Source organism: Haplochromis burtoni, unplaced genomic scaffold, assembly GCF_018398535.1.
Source record: "Haplochromis burtoni strain Fernald_Lab_line unplaced genomic scaffold, NCSU_Asbu1 Contig_131, whole genome shotgun sequence".
Lineage (NCBI taxonomy): Eukaryota > Metazoa > Chordata > Actinopteri > Cichliformes > Cichlidae > Haplochromis > Haplochromis burtoni.
The window spans coordinates 353,186-374,399 of NW_024582492.1; the positions used below are offsets into that span (position 1 = coordinate 353,186).

General features: G+C 40.2%; 2 protein-coding genes across 4 annotated transcripts; both read right to left on the bottom strand.

The window, feature by feature from the left end:
* Positions 1 to 910: 910 nt before the first annotated feature.
* prmt8b (protein arginine methyltransferase 8b) lies at positions 911 to 13,673 on the bottom strand. 3 transcript variants are annotated; one of them, XM_042224197.1, is made up of 11 exons: positions 13,182 to 13,673; positions 12,778 to 12,902; positions 11,934 to 12,158; positions 10,607 to 10,762; positions 9,928 to 9,991; positions 8,701 to 8,843; positions 8,272 to 8,359; positions 5,977 to 6,092; positions 4,271 to 4,421; positions 1,630 to 1,751; positions 911 to 1,024 (listed from the first exon to the last, which is right to left on the bottom strand). In XM_042224197.1, the coding sequence occupies exons 2-11, from the start codon at positions 12,844 to 12,846 to the stop codon at positions 941 to 943; spliced, it is 1,218 nt and encodes a 405-aa protein (XP_042080131.1). In that variant the 5' UTR covers positions 12,847 to 12,902; positions 13,182 to 13,673; the 3' UTR covers positions 911 to 940. The 3 variants fall into 3 exon arrangements, with proteins under 3 accessions (XP_042080131.1, XP_005930332.1, XP_042080130.1); XM_005930270.3 differs by having other exon boundaries at positions 13,001 to 13,673; XM_042224196.1 differs by having other exon boundaries at positions 12,778 to 13,673.
* A 3,061-nt stretch (positions 13,674 to 16,734) lies between these two features.
* LOC102301450 (E3 ubiquitin-protein ligase TRIM39) lies at positions 16,735 to 19,209 on the bottom strand. The gene is made up of 2 exons (XM_005930267.3): positions 19,083 to 19,209; positions 16,735 to 18,962 (listed from the first exon to the last, which is right to left on the bottom strand). The coding sequence occupies exon 2, from the start codon at positions 18,958 to 18,960 to the stop codon at positions 17,329 to 17,331; it is 1,632 nt and encodes a 543-aa protein (XP_005930329.1). The 5' UTR covers positions 18,961 to 18,962; positions 19,083 to 19,209; the 3' UTR covers positions 16,735 to 17,328.
* Between the last annotated feature and the right edge of the window lie 2,005 nt (positions 19,210 to 21,214).

Genomic DNA, 21,214 nt, shown 5'->3' on the forward strand with positions numbered 1-21,214 from the left:
TATAGTCTGTGTGAACAAACTGCTGTCAAACTTTAATGAAATGAGCTCCTCTACAGTAAAACAAAAAGTTGTGCCATTACCTGTAAATGCCAAATCAAAATGATCTCTTTGTAGTATTTAGAATATTCCTTATTGCAATTAAATAAAATCCTTTTACCTAAGAGGAAAATCAGAAGTATACTGTAGCCTTTTCATAACAGAATCTTTGCTTCAAGTTTGAAATGAAAGCAGGATAAATTATTTGATTCTTTGACATTTTATTCATCACCACATTCTTTTTTTTTTTTTTTCCATATTCTTTGATCATCCGATCTCTAAACAAAGTGGTACATGGCATAATTGCATCATGTTTGTTACTGTTCTGAGGCATTCTTCTCTTTTTTCTGGCACCAAAGTTCTCAGTAATTAAAGAAATAAATTCCATTTCACATCTTTCTGCAATTAAAAAATGAAAAAGGATTCACATGCAGATACTTGCTAAAATAAAGCAATGAATTACTGTACTCTCTATACAATTATACAATATGTAATAAATGTTACTAAAGGTAAAACAGTTAATGACTGTGCTATAATCCTCTTAACATCACACAAGTTAATCGTTTTCCATTCATTGTAATAATAATAATAATAAATAAATAAATGATTTTCATTTCATACATCAATCAAAATAATTCTCAGAAACAGACCAAAAAATCAAGTAGGATGATACATTCAATGAGGTGCCCGAGTCAATCAAGTTGGTACACATGATGGCACTATTGCTGATAGATACGTGCCTATTGTGATGACATCACCTAGATGCTGGCTTGATGGCATCCAATCAGATGCGCCCAGATGCCCTCCCTGGCAAACTGGAATGCTTGTTGGAGAGCCTGTGCCCTCCCCCTCGCTGACCAGAGGGGCTGAGGCTAGGTCTGCGGCACGGCTTGGTCTGTTGTTCTTAACGCATTTTGTAGTCGTGGGAAATGGCGGCCTCGCATAGCTGTCCTTTAAAATCTAGCTCAAGGGTGAACTCCAGGTCACGCTGCAACAAACATTACCAAAAGTGAATTGAAGTAATCAGTTACAAAGAATTACACACAACCAAAAAGGCGAAGGACATGCAGCACTGTAAGAAATATTTCCTTAATTAAAAAGAAAAGAGATTCTCTGTTAATTAACTGCATGCACACAGCAAATAAACAGGACATTTTCTATTATTAACAATAACTACAGGGAACATAGGACACATACCATTATTTGAATATTTTCTGTTATTTAATGGTGTGTGGTCAGGATACAGAAGAAGCAGCTACTTTTCAGCAGCTCCTTTGCCACAAGGGGTCACCGTAGTGGGTAGCTCTTCCTGACGCAGCCCCAAAGGGGATTTTGTGGCTCAGGCTGGAATTAAACCAGCTACTTTTTGCTTGCTAAGCAAATATGCGCTATTAGAGGCAGTCTACAGTAAAACAGGATGTTAAAAATATGGCATTTTTTACTAATTGAAGGTTTATCTATAGTAAAAAGAGGACTTTTTCCACTATTTGTATCCATATCTTTATTATATTTCTAAGTATGTTGCTGCTGTTATAATTTAGGTAAATTCCCTTTTTAAGTCTAGAGAATTGTCTTGAAAATTTTTAGTCTTACCACATTCTTCTCGTTGGGCCTGACAGCAAGACTGCCAAAGATCTCCTCTCCCTTCTTGACAGTTAGGTAGTCCTCTAAATAAAACACAGTCTGTTTCCAGTGTGTGCTTGGGGCATCTGGAGCTAAAGATAGGATGTGATGGAGGGCAAGGGAAAAGGCAGGGAAGTGAAAATGAAAGATGGTGGAGATGATAAAGAGAGAGGAGGAGAGAATTTGAAATTAGGTTAAAGAGGAATGGTGGTGAGGAAAGAGGAAAGAGGAGTAAAGAGGAGTAGGGGAAATAAAAAGATTTACAGAATAGTCTTGACAGGCACTAGACTGCCTTCGGCATGTTAGCATAGAAGAAATATAACAGCAAAGTGCCTGAAATTCTCTCATCCAATGGGAAAAATACAGAGGCAGATAGAAGAGATCTCCTTCGGTGATGCTCAGCCTCAGGGCCAACAGACAGCCAAAAAATAGAACCTCCTCTACGCGATATTATGTAAGCACCGGATGCGTGAATGTATTAACATAAGCTTGCATAACATATTTCACTATAATAGGTGTCCTCAACAGCATGATGACGCGCGCGGTGATTCTGCTGGTTCAAACACTGGTCACGTAACACCAGCAGAGTGTAGCCAAGAGCTAAGGTGCAGAAATGGAGCGCCATCCATTTAATATCCACTGATTCACTGCTCAAACTACTCAAGTGGCTGCGGGGCGAGCCAGGATGTGAATCTGCTTAACGGTGCAAGCAAATCTTCATGTATCCTTGGCTACATTTTTATACATTTTATAAACTTTTGTGGTGTAAAATAACTGAATAATCTAGGAGAAATAAGATTTATATCAGGTTTTGAAATCTGTGAATCGCTGAACACCTCAGTTCAGTTCTGAAACACACTTGCTGTGACAAATAAAACTGATCACAAGTGAAAAAGAAATGTCACTCATTGGTGTTTCAGTTAAATAACAAGTGGATTTGGAGAATATGTGTTTTAAGGCATAAGTTTCAGAAAAGATTGTGAGTGTAGACATTTAAAGTTCCTTAGAATTGTTTTATCATTGAAAGTGAACTACAGGAGTTGTCCACTCTTTTCATAAACCTTTCTGTTGCATCGCATTGGGTACATTGCAATAGGGTCCTGATAGACAATCCTGGGAAGTAATTGTCCTTGTCTGCTATGCAGCATAACACAACCTCACTATATAAGCACCACATGGAGAAAGTAATATCAAAAATGTATAGTACAGTACTGTGGAAATGGCTTGAATCACCCCTCAATTCTGTATATTTTCCTTCAATGATGGGAAATGGGTGCAGCAGTTTGTTGAAACGAGTTTTATTCAGGAATAGTTCTCCAGGCTTCTTGAAGGACATTCAGAATTCTTCCATGGATGTTGGCTGTCTTTTGATCTTTTCCTTGTTGGGATAAAAAAAACTGAGATTCAGGCTCTGGCCAACCCCTGATTGATAGTTCGATTCATGACTGATAGTTCCATGTGTGTTTTCTGTGTTTGGGATCATTGTCATGCTGATAAATCAAACTGTTACCAATCTCTTTCCACATTATATTGCACGGTGGCACAAACCTAACTGCACTTTTCTGTGTTTGTTATTGAATCGATTTTGACAAGATCCCCAACACACCTCCACAACAAATTCATCTCCAAACCATGAGAGAGCCTCCCCTGTGTTTTACAGATGGCTGTAGTGACTCTTTCCTAAACACCTTGGTTCATATTGATGATTTAAACAAATCCAAAATGTAAGTTTTGGATTGATCACTCCATAACACCTGCTGCCACTTATTTTCTGTTCAGTTCTCGTGTAATTTGGCATGCCTCAGCCTTTCATTCCTGTTTTCCTGCTTTAAAAATGGCTTCTTTACAGGCACCCTTCCTTTCTCATGAGACTTTACTGAGCCGTAGATGGATCAGCCAAAGTGCCAGATGCATCTTTTCTGGAGTTTTTTCTATTTTTTAAAAGACATGCATTTCAGACACTGTTCATCTGCTGTAGATAATTTTGTCATTTCTTTTGTCCTCCACCCATTCAGTGTCCTCAATTTTGTTAATTAGACTACCCAGCATGCTCAGAAATGTCAAGGTTTTTAACAATAGATCTTAGGAATCACCTTGTTGGTCCAGAAATAGCATTTTAGGGCTGTTAAACTGTGGTGTCTTTGGAATTTTTGATAGATTCGGCTAAAGAATTGGAACACATTATGTATTTTTGTAATGAATTGCTAGTCGCAGAGTTCCAAAAGATAAAATTACAATTTGTTTTTTGCTACGTTATCTGTTATGTGTGGAAATAAAACTGATTCATCCCTTGAACTAGGTGCCTTTTTTTTAACGCTTGAATGATTCATAGGTCAGTGTTAAGTGGCTTACCAAATAAGAAATATTCCTCTTCCTTAAAATAAGTGAAAAAGCAGCCAATATCTAATGAAAAACCCTGGAAGATTATCAGAAAGCTGGGAGAACGACCAGTTAAACCAGTTTAACATTTTGAAGTCTGGTTACCAGGGTTGATCAAGACTTTTACACACATTGTACCAAAATATGTGATATAATTTTTTTTTCTATTTGATTGACCCAGAGGTTTAAATCTCAACTCTTTAAAATAAAAAAGGCTCCTGTTTAGCCTCACCAGTGGAGAAACCAGTCTTCTTGTGACATTTGGTGAACTCAATGGTGAAATAGGTGACCAGAGCATGGACGTAATCATTGCGCTGAATCTGCAGACAGAAGGCTGAGGTGAAGGACAGGTCCTCTGGCTTCACAGTGTAGATGTCCACTTCCTGAAAATAAAATTGCCAGTAGCTGATGTTATATATGTCAGGGCAAATGAGCTTGAAATCCATAACCATGCTATTTCAGAATAGAGCCACTGTACAATCACAGGCTTGCAACTTGCCACCACCATTTGCGATCTCTCACATACACATGCGGCACATGTATGTCAATGCTTCTTGATTATTCACCATGATTACTGTGCATGTGCAAGAATATGTGTGTGTGTGAAAGCCCACAGGTTGAATCACGGCTGGCAAATGAAGCCTGCTCGCACTACACATGCTGTGTGGGTGTCCTCCCTCATGTCTACAAGGGAGGGAGGTTTTGTGCGTGTGAGTGTATGTGTGTGTTTTATATCAAACTGCCTTACTGAGGTAGCCACAGATCTAAGTACTTTGTCACCTGCTAGGCATCATACTGGGTTCAAAATAGAGGAGCAGGTGCATCTCTGCTTTGCATGTAGATGATGCTGTATTTAGGAGGATGGAGGGGGATTTTTATTTTAAATTGCAACCTGTTCATCTTGCCCAGCCTATTGGGCTTTGGAGCACTCGGCCATGTGGCGTCACCATGACAGATTGTGATTTAACACCTCTGTCCTTTCCAATGATACCAGGCCAGTATCGTATATAGCAAATTGTAGGAGGAGAGAAAAAAAATCCCCGGGAGCGACTTTGTAATTTTAGCAAGCGAGGAATGACTGGCAGTTTGAATTAAGAAGCGGTGAAGTGGCTGGCAGGGGTGGGTTGGGGTGAAGATGCCCTGAATACATACATGTAAAAAAGATACCTGCAGTGAGAATAAAATTTCAGACAGGCATGTCAGTGGCTAAGCTCCTCCATCCTAACACATGAATCACCTTTTCTTAACACAAAAGCAAGACCATCGCTTATCACACTGATGGAGAGCCCATTTCATTCCCACTGGTGACTCAATGCCTGCTCTTGTGTGACATTTCACCATCGCACAGAGGGAGAGACTGAGTGAGACCTCCCTATTCACTCAGACTACTGAGGCCTGACATTGTTTAAAATCAAAGAATGGGACACAAGATGAAAGGAACGGTGGAGTGATTAGAAAAGTGAAAGTGAGAAACGAGACTATAAAATGATGTGAGAAAGAGATAATGAAAAAAGGGGCAATGAAGACATAAAATGCTCGGAATAGAAAGAAACATGATATATGGAGAGAAAAGGGACAGTGAAATAGAGAAAAGGTAAAGGTAGAGGGGACAAACAAAAAGGCTATCACCTCTGTGAATGCTCTCATCCTCTGTTCATTTGCGAGATGAAAGACAAGCTTCTGTTGTATCTTCAAGCATGAAAACAGAGCTGCAGCCTATTACAGCCAGCCAGAAATCTCTATTATGTACTAGAAAATAGACTCAATAGATGGGGAATGTTCACAGTGACAGAGGATCACAGCTGTCTGACTTTTTCTGGGAATTCATGTACCCAGGAGATAGAGGAAAACAAAAGTGTTTGGATATGTGCCACAAACAGGTATGAAATCATACTGTAGACAAAATGCGTTCACAAACTGGTGCAAATGCAGACTAACCTTCAGAAGGCAGGCGTTCGTCACCACTTGCTTGGGATCTACCACATCTACCAGAGGCTCTTTGATGGCCACATTGCGAATGCAACTCATGTCGAACCCATATACGTTTTCCCACCCTGTACATACAAAAAACAAACCAGATACCCATGTGAATGACCATGCACACAATATGTGTTTTCTGGATTTTTTTTCTCCTTCAGTTTTCAGGCACAAGCAAAGCTCTGTTCTCCCTGTTCCTGCTAAGCTGTCAGCACAAAAAAGGTAGCAGAGAAAATAAAACAGAGCGCTTGACTCTGCCAGGAAGAACAGTCCCGCTGTCTTTCTGTCTATCCAGGCCGTATGTGGAGAAAGACAAGCCGTCCCGAAAATATACTCTGGCCTCCTCCTCTACCTCCTCCAGAATGTCTGGCATCCTTGTTTTATTATAATTTGGGCTGAAAACACACCAAAAAACACATTCACTCCCCCACTCACTCAGTCCCTTCACTCCACCTTGCTTTGTCAGGAGGCCAAACACTAAGTCTGTATCATGAGATGGTGAGTGTGCCACCAACGCAAAAAAAACTAAAAATAAGAGTGTGAGGGTTTGGGGTAAAGTGAGTTCTTTTGGGATTTATGTGAAAGAATGTACCTTTATGTATGTTTAGATGTAATAAAGCACAGGAGGCCACCTGTGCAGTGAAAGGGAACTCGGTAGGCGTTATTGACCCAGATTCAAAGCCGATGTACGTACAGGTTTGAATGGCACCTTTAATACTGGATCACAAGGTTAAGCTCAGCCCTCCAGCTGTGTTAGCTATTTGAACACATGCTGTGAGTTTGGAGCAGAGAAAGCAGTTCAGGATAAAAAGTAACACGCTGGTTTAAATGCTTTTGAACCTCTTGCTGCACAACAGGTTTCAATGCTAGATTAAACTACTTCCACTTAAATTAAAAATTATTTGCATTCACCCAATTTTTAATCTTATGGTCTTTATGGCTATAACCCAATACCTATAACCCTGTACATTTTAGCCACTTTTGCAGAAGGTACTGCTTTTTACTGTGGCATGTTTGGGTTTTTTTTTTCCCCTTGCAGTCACTAATTAGCATTTAAGAACAATCTATGGCTTGTCGCTGTCACATAAAGTACTGTTTGGTTTTATAACCTACAGCTTCACTGTTTTGGTTCAGTCTTAGAAGTAGCTAGCTCTTTTCAGATGTTTTCAGTTTGGGACTGAAAACATCTGAGGCATTTGAGGCAAGCAGGAAAAGCTCAGTAGGTAGAGTGGTGGACCCATGATCGGTAGGTTGGGGGTTCGAATCCACTGAACGACTACCCTGAGGTACCCCTGAGCAAAGTACCGTCCCTACACACTGCTCCCCGGGTGCCCAATGGCTGCCCACTGCTTCACTGAGTGACTGGGATAAATGCAGAGGGAAATTTCCCCACAGGGATCAATAAAGTATACATTATTATTACATTATAAACAAGTTGCTCTACTAGTGAGGAGAGTGGAACCCAGTATTTTAATTTAGCAACTGATGAAGTCTAAAGCTGGTCAAAGAAACTGACTTTCATTTGCAGTCATGTAAAAAAAAGAAGAAAAAAAAAACTTCCACAGGACTATGCACTTTAGCAGCTTGTAAAACCACGTTTAACAGCAATTTCTACGTGACTTTATCAGTCTCTCACATTGTTGTAGAGGAATTCTGGCCCACTCTTATTTACAGTGTTGCTTCAGTTCTTTGAGGTTTGTGGGCATTTGTTTATCTACAACTCTTAAGGTCTCAACGCCGCATTTCAATCAGACTCAGGTTTGTGCTTTAACTGGGGCATTGCAACAGCAGTATTGTTTTGTTTTCCATTTTTAGCCATTCTGTTGTACCTTTGATGCTTTGCTTGGGATCATTGTCTTGCTGCATGACTCCTTATCAGACCATATATAAAGTAGACAGAAAGGCATGAAGTGGGAAAAGAAAGGGCCTCGGGTCTGACCCAAATCTAGGCTGCTACCTTTCACCCTCACAGAGGCTTTCTCCCAGCAAAGTAAGCACTTGTTCAGTCTTTTGTACTGCCACAAACATTAACATGCCAACTCACACCTGTAGAGTCTGTAATCTGGTTTTACTGACTACTTAAATCAGTTCGGAATACAAACCAAATTTAAACAAACATTCATATGCACTTTATCTACTACTCATCCACAGGAACCATCACGCTGTGACGCAACAGTGGGCACTAGTTAAACACAGCTGAGAGGAAGCCCGAAAGAATTTAAATGAAACTGCAACAAATGAATCGTAACTACTCACAATGTATCTTAAAGTCCTTGTACTGCCGGTCTTCAATGGCTACCACGTAGAGCGCTGCTCTGTCAGGGAACATCAGGCCTCCAGGTTTCTGAATACAAGAAGAAAAAAAAGTCAGATATCCAGTGAACACACACACAAAGGCCATCAATCACTCATACTGTTCACACACCTGGCATGTAATAAAAGATCACATGTGCTGAGTTCAAAGCCTGCTGACAGCCATTGAGGTTAGCAACCTGATCATTCATGTATGACCTCAGCATCTGGCGAGCAGACACATGCAAGCGAGCGTACAGTAAATTCTCCACTTCATCGCTGTGTGCTGTGTCTATGTGTCAAATAGCCTTATTTGTCCAGCCAGCCACTCACAGACACACATGCACATAAAGCCCTTCTTAACTCCCCAAACCTCCCGCAGCACCATCTTACCAGCCACTTGTCCCTGGCAAAGATGACCGTGTTGAGCATGGATTCGTAGAAAAGGCAGTAGCCCATCCACTCTGAGATTATAATGTCCACCTTCTCCACGGGCAGCTCCACCTCCTCCACCTTGCCCTTGAAGATGGTAATGACTGCAGTGTGCATAGCCACAAAACAGCAGGCAGTAAATTACTTCACAGCTTCTTCATCAGATTAGAGCAAATGACTTTATTCTCGAATGACAATGTTTGTATGCCTTGGGATTGCTGTAAATTAGTACAACTTAATTATTGTTGTCATCTGGCGCCTGATTTTTTTTTTTTTGGTGCATGCATTTTATTTGTCTCATTTCCCCATTCTGACATCTTTGACCTCCAGAGGAAGAAGACACCACCAATTTAAAGAGGTGTTACACGGCAGGGAGTTTTGTATTACCAATTGACCTATGATGTGCAGTATATATCATTAATTTCATTACTAAATATAAGGAAAAATTATTTAAAAAATGTATACATTTTCTCAGGGCAGGTGTTCATTCATTCAGTGAATTTAAGCCATCTGTGTTCCACAACATTAATGAATGCAGTGCACAGATGCTTTCCTTCTAAAGTAGCATAAAGGGGCAGTTACTGAATTTATGCCAAGGTTTTGTAAATTGAGCTAGTCACAAAATTTCATTTATCAAATATTCAGAAATTACAGGAAAATTCAGCAATTCAATACTCTGCCCCTAATAACACAATTGGAGGTTAAATTACCTTTTTCTAATGACTGATAGTCAGTTCTACATCTACTTTTGGAATATTTATAGTTATTAATGCATAAACGGAAGTCCTGACATTATAACTTCACCACTAGTCTATGTTCAGGGGATCAAAAGCCAAGTACCTGAAATGTAAATATAAAAGATTAAATTAAAACCAGCCTAATGTCAAATATGCAGGTTATGAAACCAAGCATCTGTTTCCCATCCTCCCTCTGTGAAGTTCAGGGTGGCATTTTACAATGGTAATAAGCCCCACTGAGGGGATTCTGATTGATGGCAAAGATTACTGTTATTTGACGAGCTGCCATTTAACCATCAGGACTGTGACTAATATTGTCAAGTGTGACGGTAATGATGGAAATATACAGATTTTACACGCTACTTCTCAACCAGATATGTTTGCATCGTTCTGTCTTCAGATAGGTGGATGTGGGATTATGGCAGTAATGAGAAACAATACTTCTTCTTACCATTGTGCAGGTGATTCGACTTGATAATCTTCTCTGAATATTCAGATATACTTGAGCATTCAATCTGCAGGATCACAGAAAAAAAACTTCCAGTTAAAAGGTCAAGACATGGAGTTATTGGTCTATCTTTAAATTAAAAACAAACAAGCACTTTTTTGATCAATTTATCAATAATTAGAAAATATTTCATGGGTTTTAGTGTGAGTAAACACACACAAAAAATTAATCAAATCCATCTAAAAACACTAAGGGGCTTTTTGCATCTTCAAATGCAAATAACAGTGTCTATGGATGCAGCTGCTGTTCTTCCAGATAAGTCATCTCAGATCTGGTGCCAAATGAAAACTCATGATTAAACCTTCCTATTCATGGGTATACTACAGCCTATAAATCATACATAACTGTGGGTTACAACACCAACCTGTCACTTACAGCTGTTCTCTAAGGGGAGCCAGGTGTCTCTTATTGCCTCTGTCTAACAGAGTTTGCCTGACAAGCTCTTAAGATACATTTTAAAAAAGCCAGGATACTTTTTTAAAATAACTGTATTTGATATGGAGGAGTCAGAAGTCAAATATGTGCAGACTGCAACTATTTCTCTCATAAAGATTTAAGCAGTGAATGTTTGATTGCAGTGAAGCATTTGTTTGTGGTCAGATAGTTCATCTATTTGTCTCACCCCGTACACATGTTTGGCACCGGCGTTGGCAGCAAACATTGAGAGGATTCCAGTGCCGCTACCGACATCCAGGACTATTTTATCTTTGAACACGTGCTTGTTGTGGTACATGGCATTCCTGTAGGTCAGTGTCCGCACCTCATCTTTCAGCATCTCCTGCAGTGATAATAAGAGTAAGAGTCCATGTTACCTGATGATTTTTCCAGTACCGGCACGCATACAAAGGACCAAAAACTCAACTACCAAAGAGCAGTGTGATTCATAAAAATCCTCAAAGGAATACATATTACACATTATGTTACATAATGGATCTACATTGTGGCAAGTGTGGGCAGTTTTGAGAATACATTGATTTTTTTTCCATGAGTAATGATATGGAAAAGGCAGTATTTAGGCCAAAAGCGTTAGTGACAGTAGCAGAGCTTCTTGAAATAGACAGGAGTACAACACAAAGCCTTTGGGGACTGCCTGATACCCATCTCCCTGAGCCCATTCACATATCCCACTTTCCTTCTTTTTCACTTTGCACTGCTTTAATCAGGACACACTGGTTGACTGCAAGCAGACAAAAAGCTGACCTATATGCTAAATGCAGACACTGTTTAAGAGGTCTATATGTTCCTAAACTTTTCCACCATCTCTTTGTCACATACCAAGGTCATTAGTTGGGCTGTGGCCTTGGCACTTTACTTCAGATAGTTTTAAAAGACAAACAAACACTTTTTACTACTGGAGTGCTGAATATGGATTTTTACCCTGCATATAATGTTTTTAGTGGTGCTTGGTAATAGAAAAGCCTTGTGTTTTGTCAGTTGTCAGCTACTCTTAAATTCCCCTCATGAAATCACTTTTAATACTTAAAGTTTGGTTCATGCTGGGAGTTTATTATTCGATAAATTTAATAATTTCAAAAATGTTGCAGATGCTTTTGTTTAAATCTCAAACTCCTTTTAAGGACAGATTCTGAGAGTTCTGTTTTTATTTGTCTCCATTTTGTTGCGTTTAGTCGTTCGTTAGGCTTTCCCTTGGCATCTGTTACCTTAAGTGGATCTACTGAACTTAAGGTTTGATTTCTGTATGCACAAGGTTAACAGTTATTGAAAATACAGCATAAGAATATGCATCAAAATCAAAATAAAAGCCCAATTGTCCTTGTATATTATAGTGTTAAATCGGTTTAGGTTATTTTTTGACATATCCTACTAGTGTAAAGCCAGCCAAGCATGGTTGAAATTCCTTGGCAAAGATAGAAAGAGTCAAGGGGGTGCCTTTTTTCTTTAAATTCTAATCATACCAAGCTGCTGTTTTTCCAGCCCTGTCTGCATACCTCATGGATGCCAAAGTGAGCATACGAGTCAAAGTAGTAGTCCCGTGATGTCATTTCCTCGGGGCTGATGAACTTGGCAATCTTGCCTCGACCAGGACAGGTGGCCAGTGCTGCTACATGAGGCGTATGGGGAACGCAGGGCACATGGTGGGTAGTAGGCACTGGTTTAGGCAGTGGGGAGGGCTGAGCAGACTGAGAAATGGGGGACATTACAGGCTGCTGCCTCTGTTAAGGACATACAAGAAAAGAAAAAATAGGGAGAGTTTGTAGCATCATTTACACATCACAGTCAAGTTAATGGTTTAAAACGAAATTATGGGAATACATAGGTTACAGGTTAATAACGGTCTTCTAGAGAGATCATTCAATTCAAACCAAGAATAAACTCTGAAATGTTTTTTAATTGTATTGTAAAGCCATTTCCATAACACATATGAGACAGCGGTGATACACTGTGCACTCATGGAGGAGCCGGCAAGAGATGCAGGTTCCGCTTCAGCACCAAGGACAGCGGACATTATCACGTTCAGCAGCCCATGTCCGTGCATCAGTAATGAACCACTTAATCAAAATGCAAATATTCCATATGCATCGTCTATTTTAACTGCATTTCCATGCGTCTTTTGAGTCTAGAGCTGTCCTGACATCTGCAGGACATGCACTTTACTTAGCTTACAAGCCATCAGTGCAAAATCTATTCTTAAACTCGTCTCCATAATTATCGCTGAAAAATACAGAGATATGCATAATATCTACACCAAATGTGTTGACACGATCAAAAAATACCAGACGGAGAGTTCACCGGTCCCGCTAAATGCGGTGCAGGACACCACAAGGTCCCTACCTCTGAGCTGTCCGCCTCCGCCATCTTCCGCCGTAGCAGCAAACAACGCGACGAATGCCTCAGTCCCATGAGAGCTGACGAGATTTAGGCTACAACTCTTTTAAGTGTTCGGGGGCTCTGAAATCCTAATAGAAACGTGGGAAAAATAACAGAGAGCCACAGAATATGACTGGAACACACGGAAAAGTGAGGGTCATTCTAAGAATGTATCACAATTTCTTACAAATTAGGCTAAACCCACTCCCGGTGGAAAGTTGTGAACATGAATTTGAGCGAGGTGAAACGTTCGGATATCCATACTATAAATGCGATACAGGTTGTTTTTAGTGGGAGGACTCAGGGAGGCAGAGCAGTCTATTGGCTGGAGAGATGGTGTTGCGAGTAGAAGGTTGTAGGTTTGATACCAGCACTAGTCGGTCCTTCCGTTAAAACCCTCGTGCGCCGCTTCAGCGTAACCCGCTCGCTCATTTTTACATCTCCGGTAAAAGCAGGCTATCAGAGAAGACGCGAAATGTGCCGCACCACCACCAAGAAAGACATTCAGTCGCGTATTACAAAAGCAGTTCCACAAAAATGCTTCTCATCAGCCACTTCATCTCTTGGAAACAGCTCTCATCACAGGGACTCCGACACCAAAAGTCGCATCTTTTTGTGTTAAAGCCCTTTTAGTTGTAACGCCGAAGGCTTTCTCCGCAGAGAAAGTTTAAAAAAGGGGAGTTCAAACTGCTTAGTGTGCACCCGCCTGCCCGTTAAACTGGGACCCCGCTGACGACATGAAATGAGTGGTGACAAAAATACAACTGTCACCAAAAAGAATAGCTTAATATCTGCCTTCTCAAAGCTAGATTCCTTCTCACACCAGACTTTCCCACAGTTAAAGGACCCAGGCAACCGGCAAGGTTCTCAGTGGTTCGCTTATATAACACAGGTGTTTGAGTTGGAGAAGAAGAAAAAAACAACTGCAATACAAACGTGGTATGCTAATTCTGACCATGAGGCTGTTTAATGTTGAGAGAGGTGTAAGCTACCTATAGGTCCCTTAATGATATCTGAATTGTAAATCGATTAAAGGTGTGCAGCTTCCGATTAGTAGCAGTAAATAGTTTTTAATTACTTGGCACAAAGCCTATCAGAATCGAGGACCAACGTTCTAGAATTATCTAGACATAAAGAACCAATCAGCTTCAGAGGAAACTTTAAATCATGTTATAGTTACATTGTTACTTGAAAGTTGATTCCGTTTATAATTTCATGGTAATTTGTGGAAAGCTAAAAATGATTTTGACGATATATTTTTTCAGTGTTACAACCAAAACGTACAAAAAAAGCTATTTGACCCGATTCATGACTGAGTAGTCTACCACAGACAACGCATGGAAACAGTCATGTATTCGTTGTTATATGAAAATCAGTCAGAGCAGGTCCATTCAAACAATACACATATACATTAATTTCTGAGCACATTTTTTCATACGTTATTCGATCATTTCCGTTTTGGAATCTTTATTTTAAGTGTTAGAATATATCCATCCATCCGTTTTATGTTGTTGGGGGACAGCAGCCTCAGCAAACCATTCCCCTCCTCCTGGACTCACCGAGGCGTTCCTATAGGCCAGACAAGAGATGTAATCTAGCCTCCCGGTAGGACATCCCCGGTAAAGCTCGCACAGGAGGCACCCAGGGGCCCACCTCACACACCATAGTTAAAATATTTAAATTTCAACTAAATTTGTAGTAATGATCGGATTTCCTCGCTTATCTACACCACACTCCTTGTCCCTGATTTCTTATCATTTCTTATCGTTCCTCTGTCCCTTAATAGAAACCACATATATAGAAACTATCCTCCCTTTCAGTTGTCTTTTGCACTTCCATATTGGAAAGTAGTTACTGTAGGTTATTTTCTGCTTATGCGTTAATGTAATTAATTAACTTATTTATCCTTAAGTAAGGTAATGACTTGAGTTCTAATGCTTTTTGTCTCTTGAGTTAGCTGTCAATGTGGGATTTTTTTCCCCTTTTGTTCAGTTAAAGCTGCCTTTCATTCTTCAACACAGCTTAAACTCTAATAGGTAAGCTTTCTTGTAATTTCTTAGTTCTGCAGGCTTCTTGAAAGACATCCGAGACTCTTCTTTGGATGCTGGCTGCCTTTTGTTTTGTTTTCTGTCAAGATGATCCCACACCGCTTCGATTATCTTGAGGTTCGAACCCTGGAGAGATCAATCCATGACTGATGCGTTGTTTCATCCAGGCATACTTTGACTACATTGGCAGTATGTTTGCGATCATTGTCGTACTGAAAAATGAAGTTGCTGCCAATCAGACACTAACGTGGTATTACATGGTCGATCAAAATCTGGTGGAACTTTTCTACATTCATAATTTGATTAATTTGGATAAGAGCTCCAACAACACTGGCTGAAATCCAGCCTCAAAGCACGGTAGAGTATCCACGCTGTGTTAAAGATGGCTATAGACATTCACTGTTGTATCTCTCTTCGGACCTCTTCCATGCATATTTCAAATTTGGATTCATTACTCCATAAGACATATTACAGCTGATTTTTTTTTCCCAGTCAATTTCTTGTGTAATTTGGCACACCTCAGCCTTATTTTTCTCTGTTCTCCTTCCTTAAGAATGGCTTATTAACAGCCACCCTTCCAACTCAGATAACTTTTGATGAGGTTTCAGTGAACAATAGGCTGTTTAAATGAAGGGCCAGCTACATCTCAAATGGCCTTCAGAAAGCCTGGAGATTTTTCAAGACCATTATAAAAAATGACAAGCAAGTCTGGCTCTGTGGAATCAAAATCTAAAGAAATGAAGAGTGGCTCAAGACTTTTGTACATTACTGTAACTCCTGTAACTTTTAAGCATGCTGCCCTCTTTCTTCATTCCAATCAAAAGTCACAGCAGGTGCTTTTTTAGTGGCTGCAAAAGTCAAAACACCTGCTGTGTCATCACTGATTGTGTTGTGGCTCTAAGCACAACAAATGTGTACTTTGAATCAATAGCGAGCAGTGTGATTGACCATTTTTAGACTTTTTTTTTCTTCCCAGTAGCCTACCGATATTCACTGGTGTTGTTTCAGGTCAGAGATTTCTCCCCTTGTATTTCACATCAACCTCATGTAGAGCTGACCCTAAATCATTCTATTTCTATTTTACACCTGATTACACAGTTGGCCCTCCTCAGTCTTTTAGACATACGACTAAAAGAAAAAAGTATATGTTTTGCTTAAGATGGGATAGAAGATCATGTTAGTGAGAGAATAATGCAGTTAAATCCTGCAATGTAATATTCACGCTGCCTTCTTCCAAGAATATCAAAATATCTTTCATCGCACAATGTTTGATTTCCATTTCCAGAGGTATCCGTACCTCTTTCATTACTCTCCCTCAGTCTTTTCATAGTCTATCAAAGGATTCAGTTAATAGTAACCCACTTTGAAAAACATAACAAAACATTTGTCGCAAGGAAAAATGGGCTCATTTCCCATTAATGACAGACAACACACAATGAAACACACTGGTTTTTAGTCACAGTTATGGGTGAGCTCCATCAGTGGTGCTTAAGAAGATCAGCCCACGCATCACACTTGAGGATAATGCGAGCGCATACACTTTATCATGCACACAAATCAGTGTGGGGGCAGGAGCACACAGGCAGGAGTCAGGAGTGAAAGCAGTGGGCAGAATACTATTGATTGACTTATAAGTCTCACAAAGCTGTGAGCGTGACAAAGACGTGAGTCGCAGCGAGTTCCATCATAAACCTATAGTGTTAAAGACTCCAAGCAGGGTAGCAGCAAGGCTCGGCGACACTGACCTTTAGCCTGTAATTATATGAAGAATTAAATATCTCTATATCTTCTTCAAGGTGTGTTATGTCTTATGCACACACTTAACCAGAGCCACTGTAATCTTTTGAAGCAATGTAGTGCATTCAATGGGTCAAAATGGCACAGGGAAGACGTTACAGTCCTTTTGTATTTATACGAGTTCTGCCTAAACTATGAGGAATGCAATATAAAGGAACGATATGAGAAAATCAGTCTTGACGTGAAGTTTATTCAGGTAACTTTTCAAATACATAAAATCAATTCATTTCCAGTTACTGCTAACTACAAAAAACAGCTTAAACAGAGAGTCCATCTTCTCATCTTAGTATCATCTCTTTCTGTGAATCTGATAAAGCTTTTAATTTGAATTTGATAACAAAAAGCAGAAGGTCTGGCATGTATTTCTGTGTGTGTGTGTGTGTGTGTGTGTGTGTAATTTTTTATTTTTTAAATTCGCCTGCATGTAACCTTGTTTAAATACGAAAATATACATACAAATATCTTATCAAAGTCTATCTTACTTACATTATGAAGTCAGCTGGTAATTTTAGCCACTGAAATATATTAACATCATAGCTTAAATATTACATTAGACAAAGAAGGCAAACGCATAGAATGATCTTGTGATGAACTTCCAAGCAGATATAGTTTTACATACCGATTATGGAAATGCTGAAGCCTAGTTTGTCTTCTGCAAATGAGGATCATACTAAGCTAATCTGTGAGGTACAGGTGTTATGACAAGAGGGGCAACATTCATTTTGTCTGTGTTATAATGAGGGCAAAAATATGGATAAAGTTTGTCTTTAAAGCAATAGCCACTGAAAGAGTAGATGTGTGACTTGAAATCCACATCATAGAAAGAAACCACTCCCTTATCGTAGTCCACGAAGATGCCCACTTTTTGAAGCTTTTTTAACTGTACCAATATAACAGCTGAATTTTCATATCCATAATACTTGCCCTCACTTAATCCGATGGTCCAATAACCATCTGAAACTGATAGACGTGTGTCTCCCTTTCTATCTACAGACTCTCTCACCACTCCAACAGTCCACTTACTCTTATCTTTCACCTGCACCTCAAAGTAAAACTTCCCCCCTGTGAAGCCCTCCTTTGCTAAGACTTCTGGATACATCTCAAATCTTTTTGGATTTTTTGGAAGATTCTGTTTTTCTGCAGTTCCAACTTGTTTTCGGTCTTGACTAATGGTAAGTGAGCAATGTGCTGTGTCGGGATCAATAGTCAGGTCTACTGCATGTTCTCTCATTCTTTTCATTTTGATCTCTGGAACTTTCTCCAAAATTATATCAGCTGTTTGTTTCACCTGAGCCATGGCTCTTCTCACTTCATTAAAAGACAAGTTGCTGTAAACACCAGCACTGGACCAGCCCTTACTTGAAGGAGCCCGTAAGCTTGAGAAGTTCTGGACAAGACAGTGATGGTCCTCAGATCGTGACAGCTGCTCCAGCTGGCTTATTCTGCTTTTAAGCTCAGCAACTTCCATCCTCATCTCTTTCAGAAAACCTTCAGCCTTTTGTTTCATCGCTCTGTGCCTCTCTTCAATCACCTCAACAACATCAGCTTGACTCTTCTGAATAGAGCGAATGAAGTCAGTAAACATCTGCACACTGGCTTCTTTCTCTTCATCGGCTTCTTTCTGGCTGGCATCAAGTGACTTTTCAATCGCATCTATCTTATCGCATCGTGATTGTATCATCTTGTGGATATTTGCCATTACCTCATCATTTTTTGCTAACACAGCCTCATACTCTTCCTCTAGCGAGATGACATTGTGACTCTTGTGATCGCTTTTGAAACACAACACACAAACACAGGCCTTGTCAGTCCTACAATACAGTTCTGTTATCTTGTTGTGCTTTTTGCACATCCTCTCATCAAGATTAATCACAGGATCGATTAGTTTGTGGCTCTTAAGCACTGAAACTCTCTGATGAGGCTCCAGGTGGACTACACAGAAAGAAGTAAGGCACATCAAACAAGACTTAACGGCCTTTTCTTTCATCCCGGTGCAGATATCACAAAGAACATTTGTTCCTTCTGGGAGCTCTCGGTCTGAAGTTGACACTTTGACTTGGACCAGCTTTGCAAACTCAGCCGCTAACTCAGACATGGTAGTGTTGACGTTGAGTTCAGGTCTCGAAGAAAATGTCCTTTTGCAAAATGGACACTGACAAACGTCACTAGAGTCCCAATACTTGTGGATACACGGGCGGCAGAAGTTGTGTCCACACGGGGTTGACACTGGCTCGGTAAACACGTCCAAACAGATGCAGCATAAGAACCTCTCCTCTGACAACAGACTGCTGGCAGTTGCCATATCTGCACAAGAGCGAAATACAATAAATAAATGAATACTAATAACCTAAAACTAATACAATTCAACTCAGTGGACTGAACAAACTGCTCAGACTGTGTAAGAAACCAGTAAAGTAACCATACCTGCAAAGTCTCAAGTTTCTGATTAATAAAAGCTGCGAAAAATAGAAAGCAAACTTTCTCTATTTAAAAAAACAGTTCTCTTTGAGGGGTTTTACTTAAGTTTCGTTTCAACACGTTGGCGTCCAGAAGCGACCCTCCCCCAGTGGTCACTTACGATACGCCTCTTAATTTTTTTTAACCCTTTCATGACATTAAAATTGGTGTGAGCCGCATTAAAAATATATATAATTTAAAAGTGCTAACTAAGGGGGCTCTGGGAAGCTCGTTTTGGGGTTTGATGTAGGTAAATTTATTATGGATTAAAACGCCCCCCCCCAGAAAGTTCTAAATTATAGGCTAAAGTAAATTGGTTACGTGTTAAAACCTTATACTGATATAGGATAAAGTAAAATGTACTAAATTAAGGAATTGTATTGTTTGTATTTGTAAAGGTGTTGAGACCGTTTGCTCAAACCCACAGGCGTTAGCCTCCAGAGGGTGCTAGATGGAACGTGTGCGAATCACTCAAATCATTCGGATCCGTCCTCTTGGGAAAATGCATGTATGGAGAAGTGTTCACACTGATAGCTGTGATTTTTACTTGGACCAGAATCGCAGGCCAGCTAGCTGATGGACAACTGAGATGGTTTGTAAAGCTAGAATAAGGTGTGCACACATTTTCCATGCTAGATTAAAAATCTCGAGTGCCTTCAAAAAAACCCCCAAAACAAAACAAACAAAAAAAGAAGAAGAAAAAAACACTCTGGGATTAATTATAGTTTTTGATGGCTACTCCAACCTCCCTTGTTTCCGTTGTGAATCTGTCAGCTGATGCTACATGGTGTTGCTCTGCTTAGTATGCTCAGTTCCATCTGTTGACATTGTCCCAGAGTTCCCACACACAGATTGCTTTCACTGCTTGTGTTTCTCTACTTCTTTGTGCTTGTGTTTCTCTAGTCCTCTAGTTCTTTGTGCGTATGCTTGTGTCTTGTGAGGCAGGAAGACTTGTCCCTTAGGCTTTCACTGTAACAATTTCTTATTTTATCTACAGCAGCCGCTTAGTTCATATCCAGGAAATCCTGTAGTTCATCCTGACCTTTCCTAATCCATCAAAGAAAAATAGCAACGAGGTTAGCACAAGCTGATAAAACTCTGTAAGATTCTTGATGTTTCTTATCTCTTGCAATTTGGCACCTATAATCTGCCTGAATTGTACTGCAGGCACTGCAGCACGTGGCAGTCTGGGTACAAGAAGTCAGCCATAAGAAGTAGGATCTGAGTAGCTCTTTAAACAAGTATCATTTCTTGTTTTTTAAATTTCTTGTCTTCTCTTTATGACGTGAATAGAAGGCTAGATAAGCAACTGGTGCTAAGAATTGGTTAGGAAGAATGTGAAATTTAAATGAATGGATGCAATAATCACACATGCACACACCAGTGCACACAATGTTTGCTTTCCCCTTAACCTGTTTGTGATTGACATGCACACTCAGTCATGACCTACTCCTACCCCTTTGTGAGAGAAAGAATTGGAGAGCCTAGTGGGTTACAAAACCATGAAAGGTGATAAAGTAACTCCAGCAGAATGGGACTGGACACAGAGGGAATGGTCTGGCACTGAAAAGAGCTGGCTTAAGACTAAGCAGAGCAGGTCAGCCACTAATCAGAAGGTCGGTGGTTCGATCCCAGGCTGCCTCCTGGCTGCATGCCAAATATCCTTGGGCAAGATACTAACCCCGTGTTTGCCTACTGGTGGTGGTCAGAGGGCCCGGTGGCGCCAGTGTCCGGCAGCCTCGCCTCTGTCAGTGCGCCCCAGGGCAGCTGTGGCTACAATGTAGCTTGCCATCGCCTGTGTGTGAATGGGTGAATGACTGAATGTAGTGTGAAGCGCTTTGGGGTCCTTAGGGACTAGAAAAGCACTATACAAATGCAGGCCATTTACCATTTAAGCCAGATTTCTGTTTATTCTGCCATGTCTCACCTATGAGAAAGTGGAAAACAGGCTCCAAGTTGCTAGTGATGGCCTGTTTTATCACACTCTGATTAGACAATATTTATTGGGGAAAACCTGACCTGATTCATGACATCCTCTGCTAAGTAATGCTGTTTTCTTAGACTGACTGTCGCCAGTCCAGGTGCCCACTGCCGAGGCC

Bases quoted from the DNA above. Each gene is read 5' to 3' on its own strand.
- prmt8b (XM_042224197.1), bottom strand. From the start codon at position 12,846: ATGGGACTGAGGCATTCGTCGCGTTGTTTGCTGCTACGGCGGAAGATG. The intron at 9,992-10,606 runs GTGAGACAAATA...GTGATCCTGCAG, and splicing joins GTGCCAAACATGTGTACGGG to ATTGAATGCTCAAGTATATC. The intron at 1,752-4,270 runs GTGAGGCTAAAC...TCCTATCTTTAG, and splicing joins GAAGACTGGTTTCTCCACTG to CTCCAGATGCCCCAAGCACA.
- LOC102301450 (XM_005930267.3), bottom strand. From the start codon at position 18,960: ATGGCAACTGCCAGCAGTCTGTTGTCAGAGGAGAGGTTCTTATGCTGC.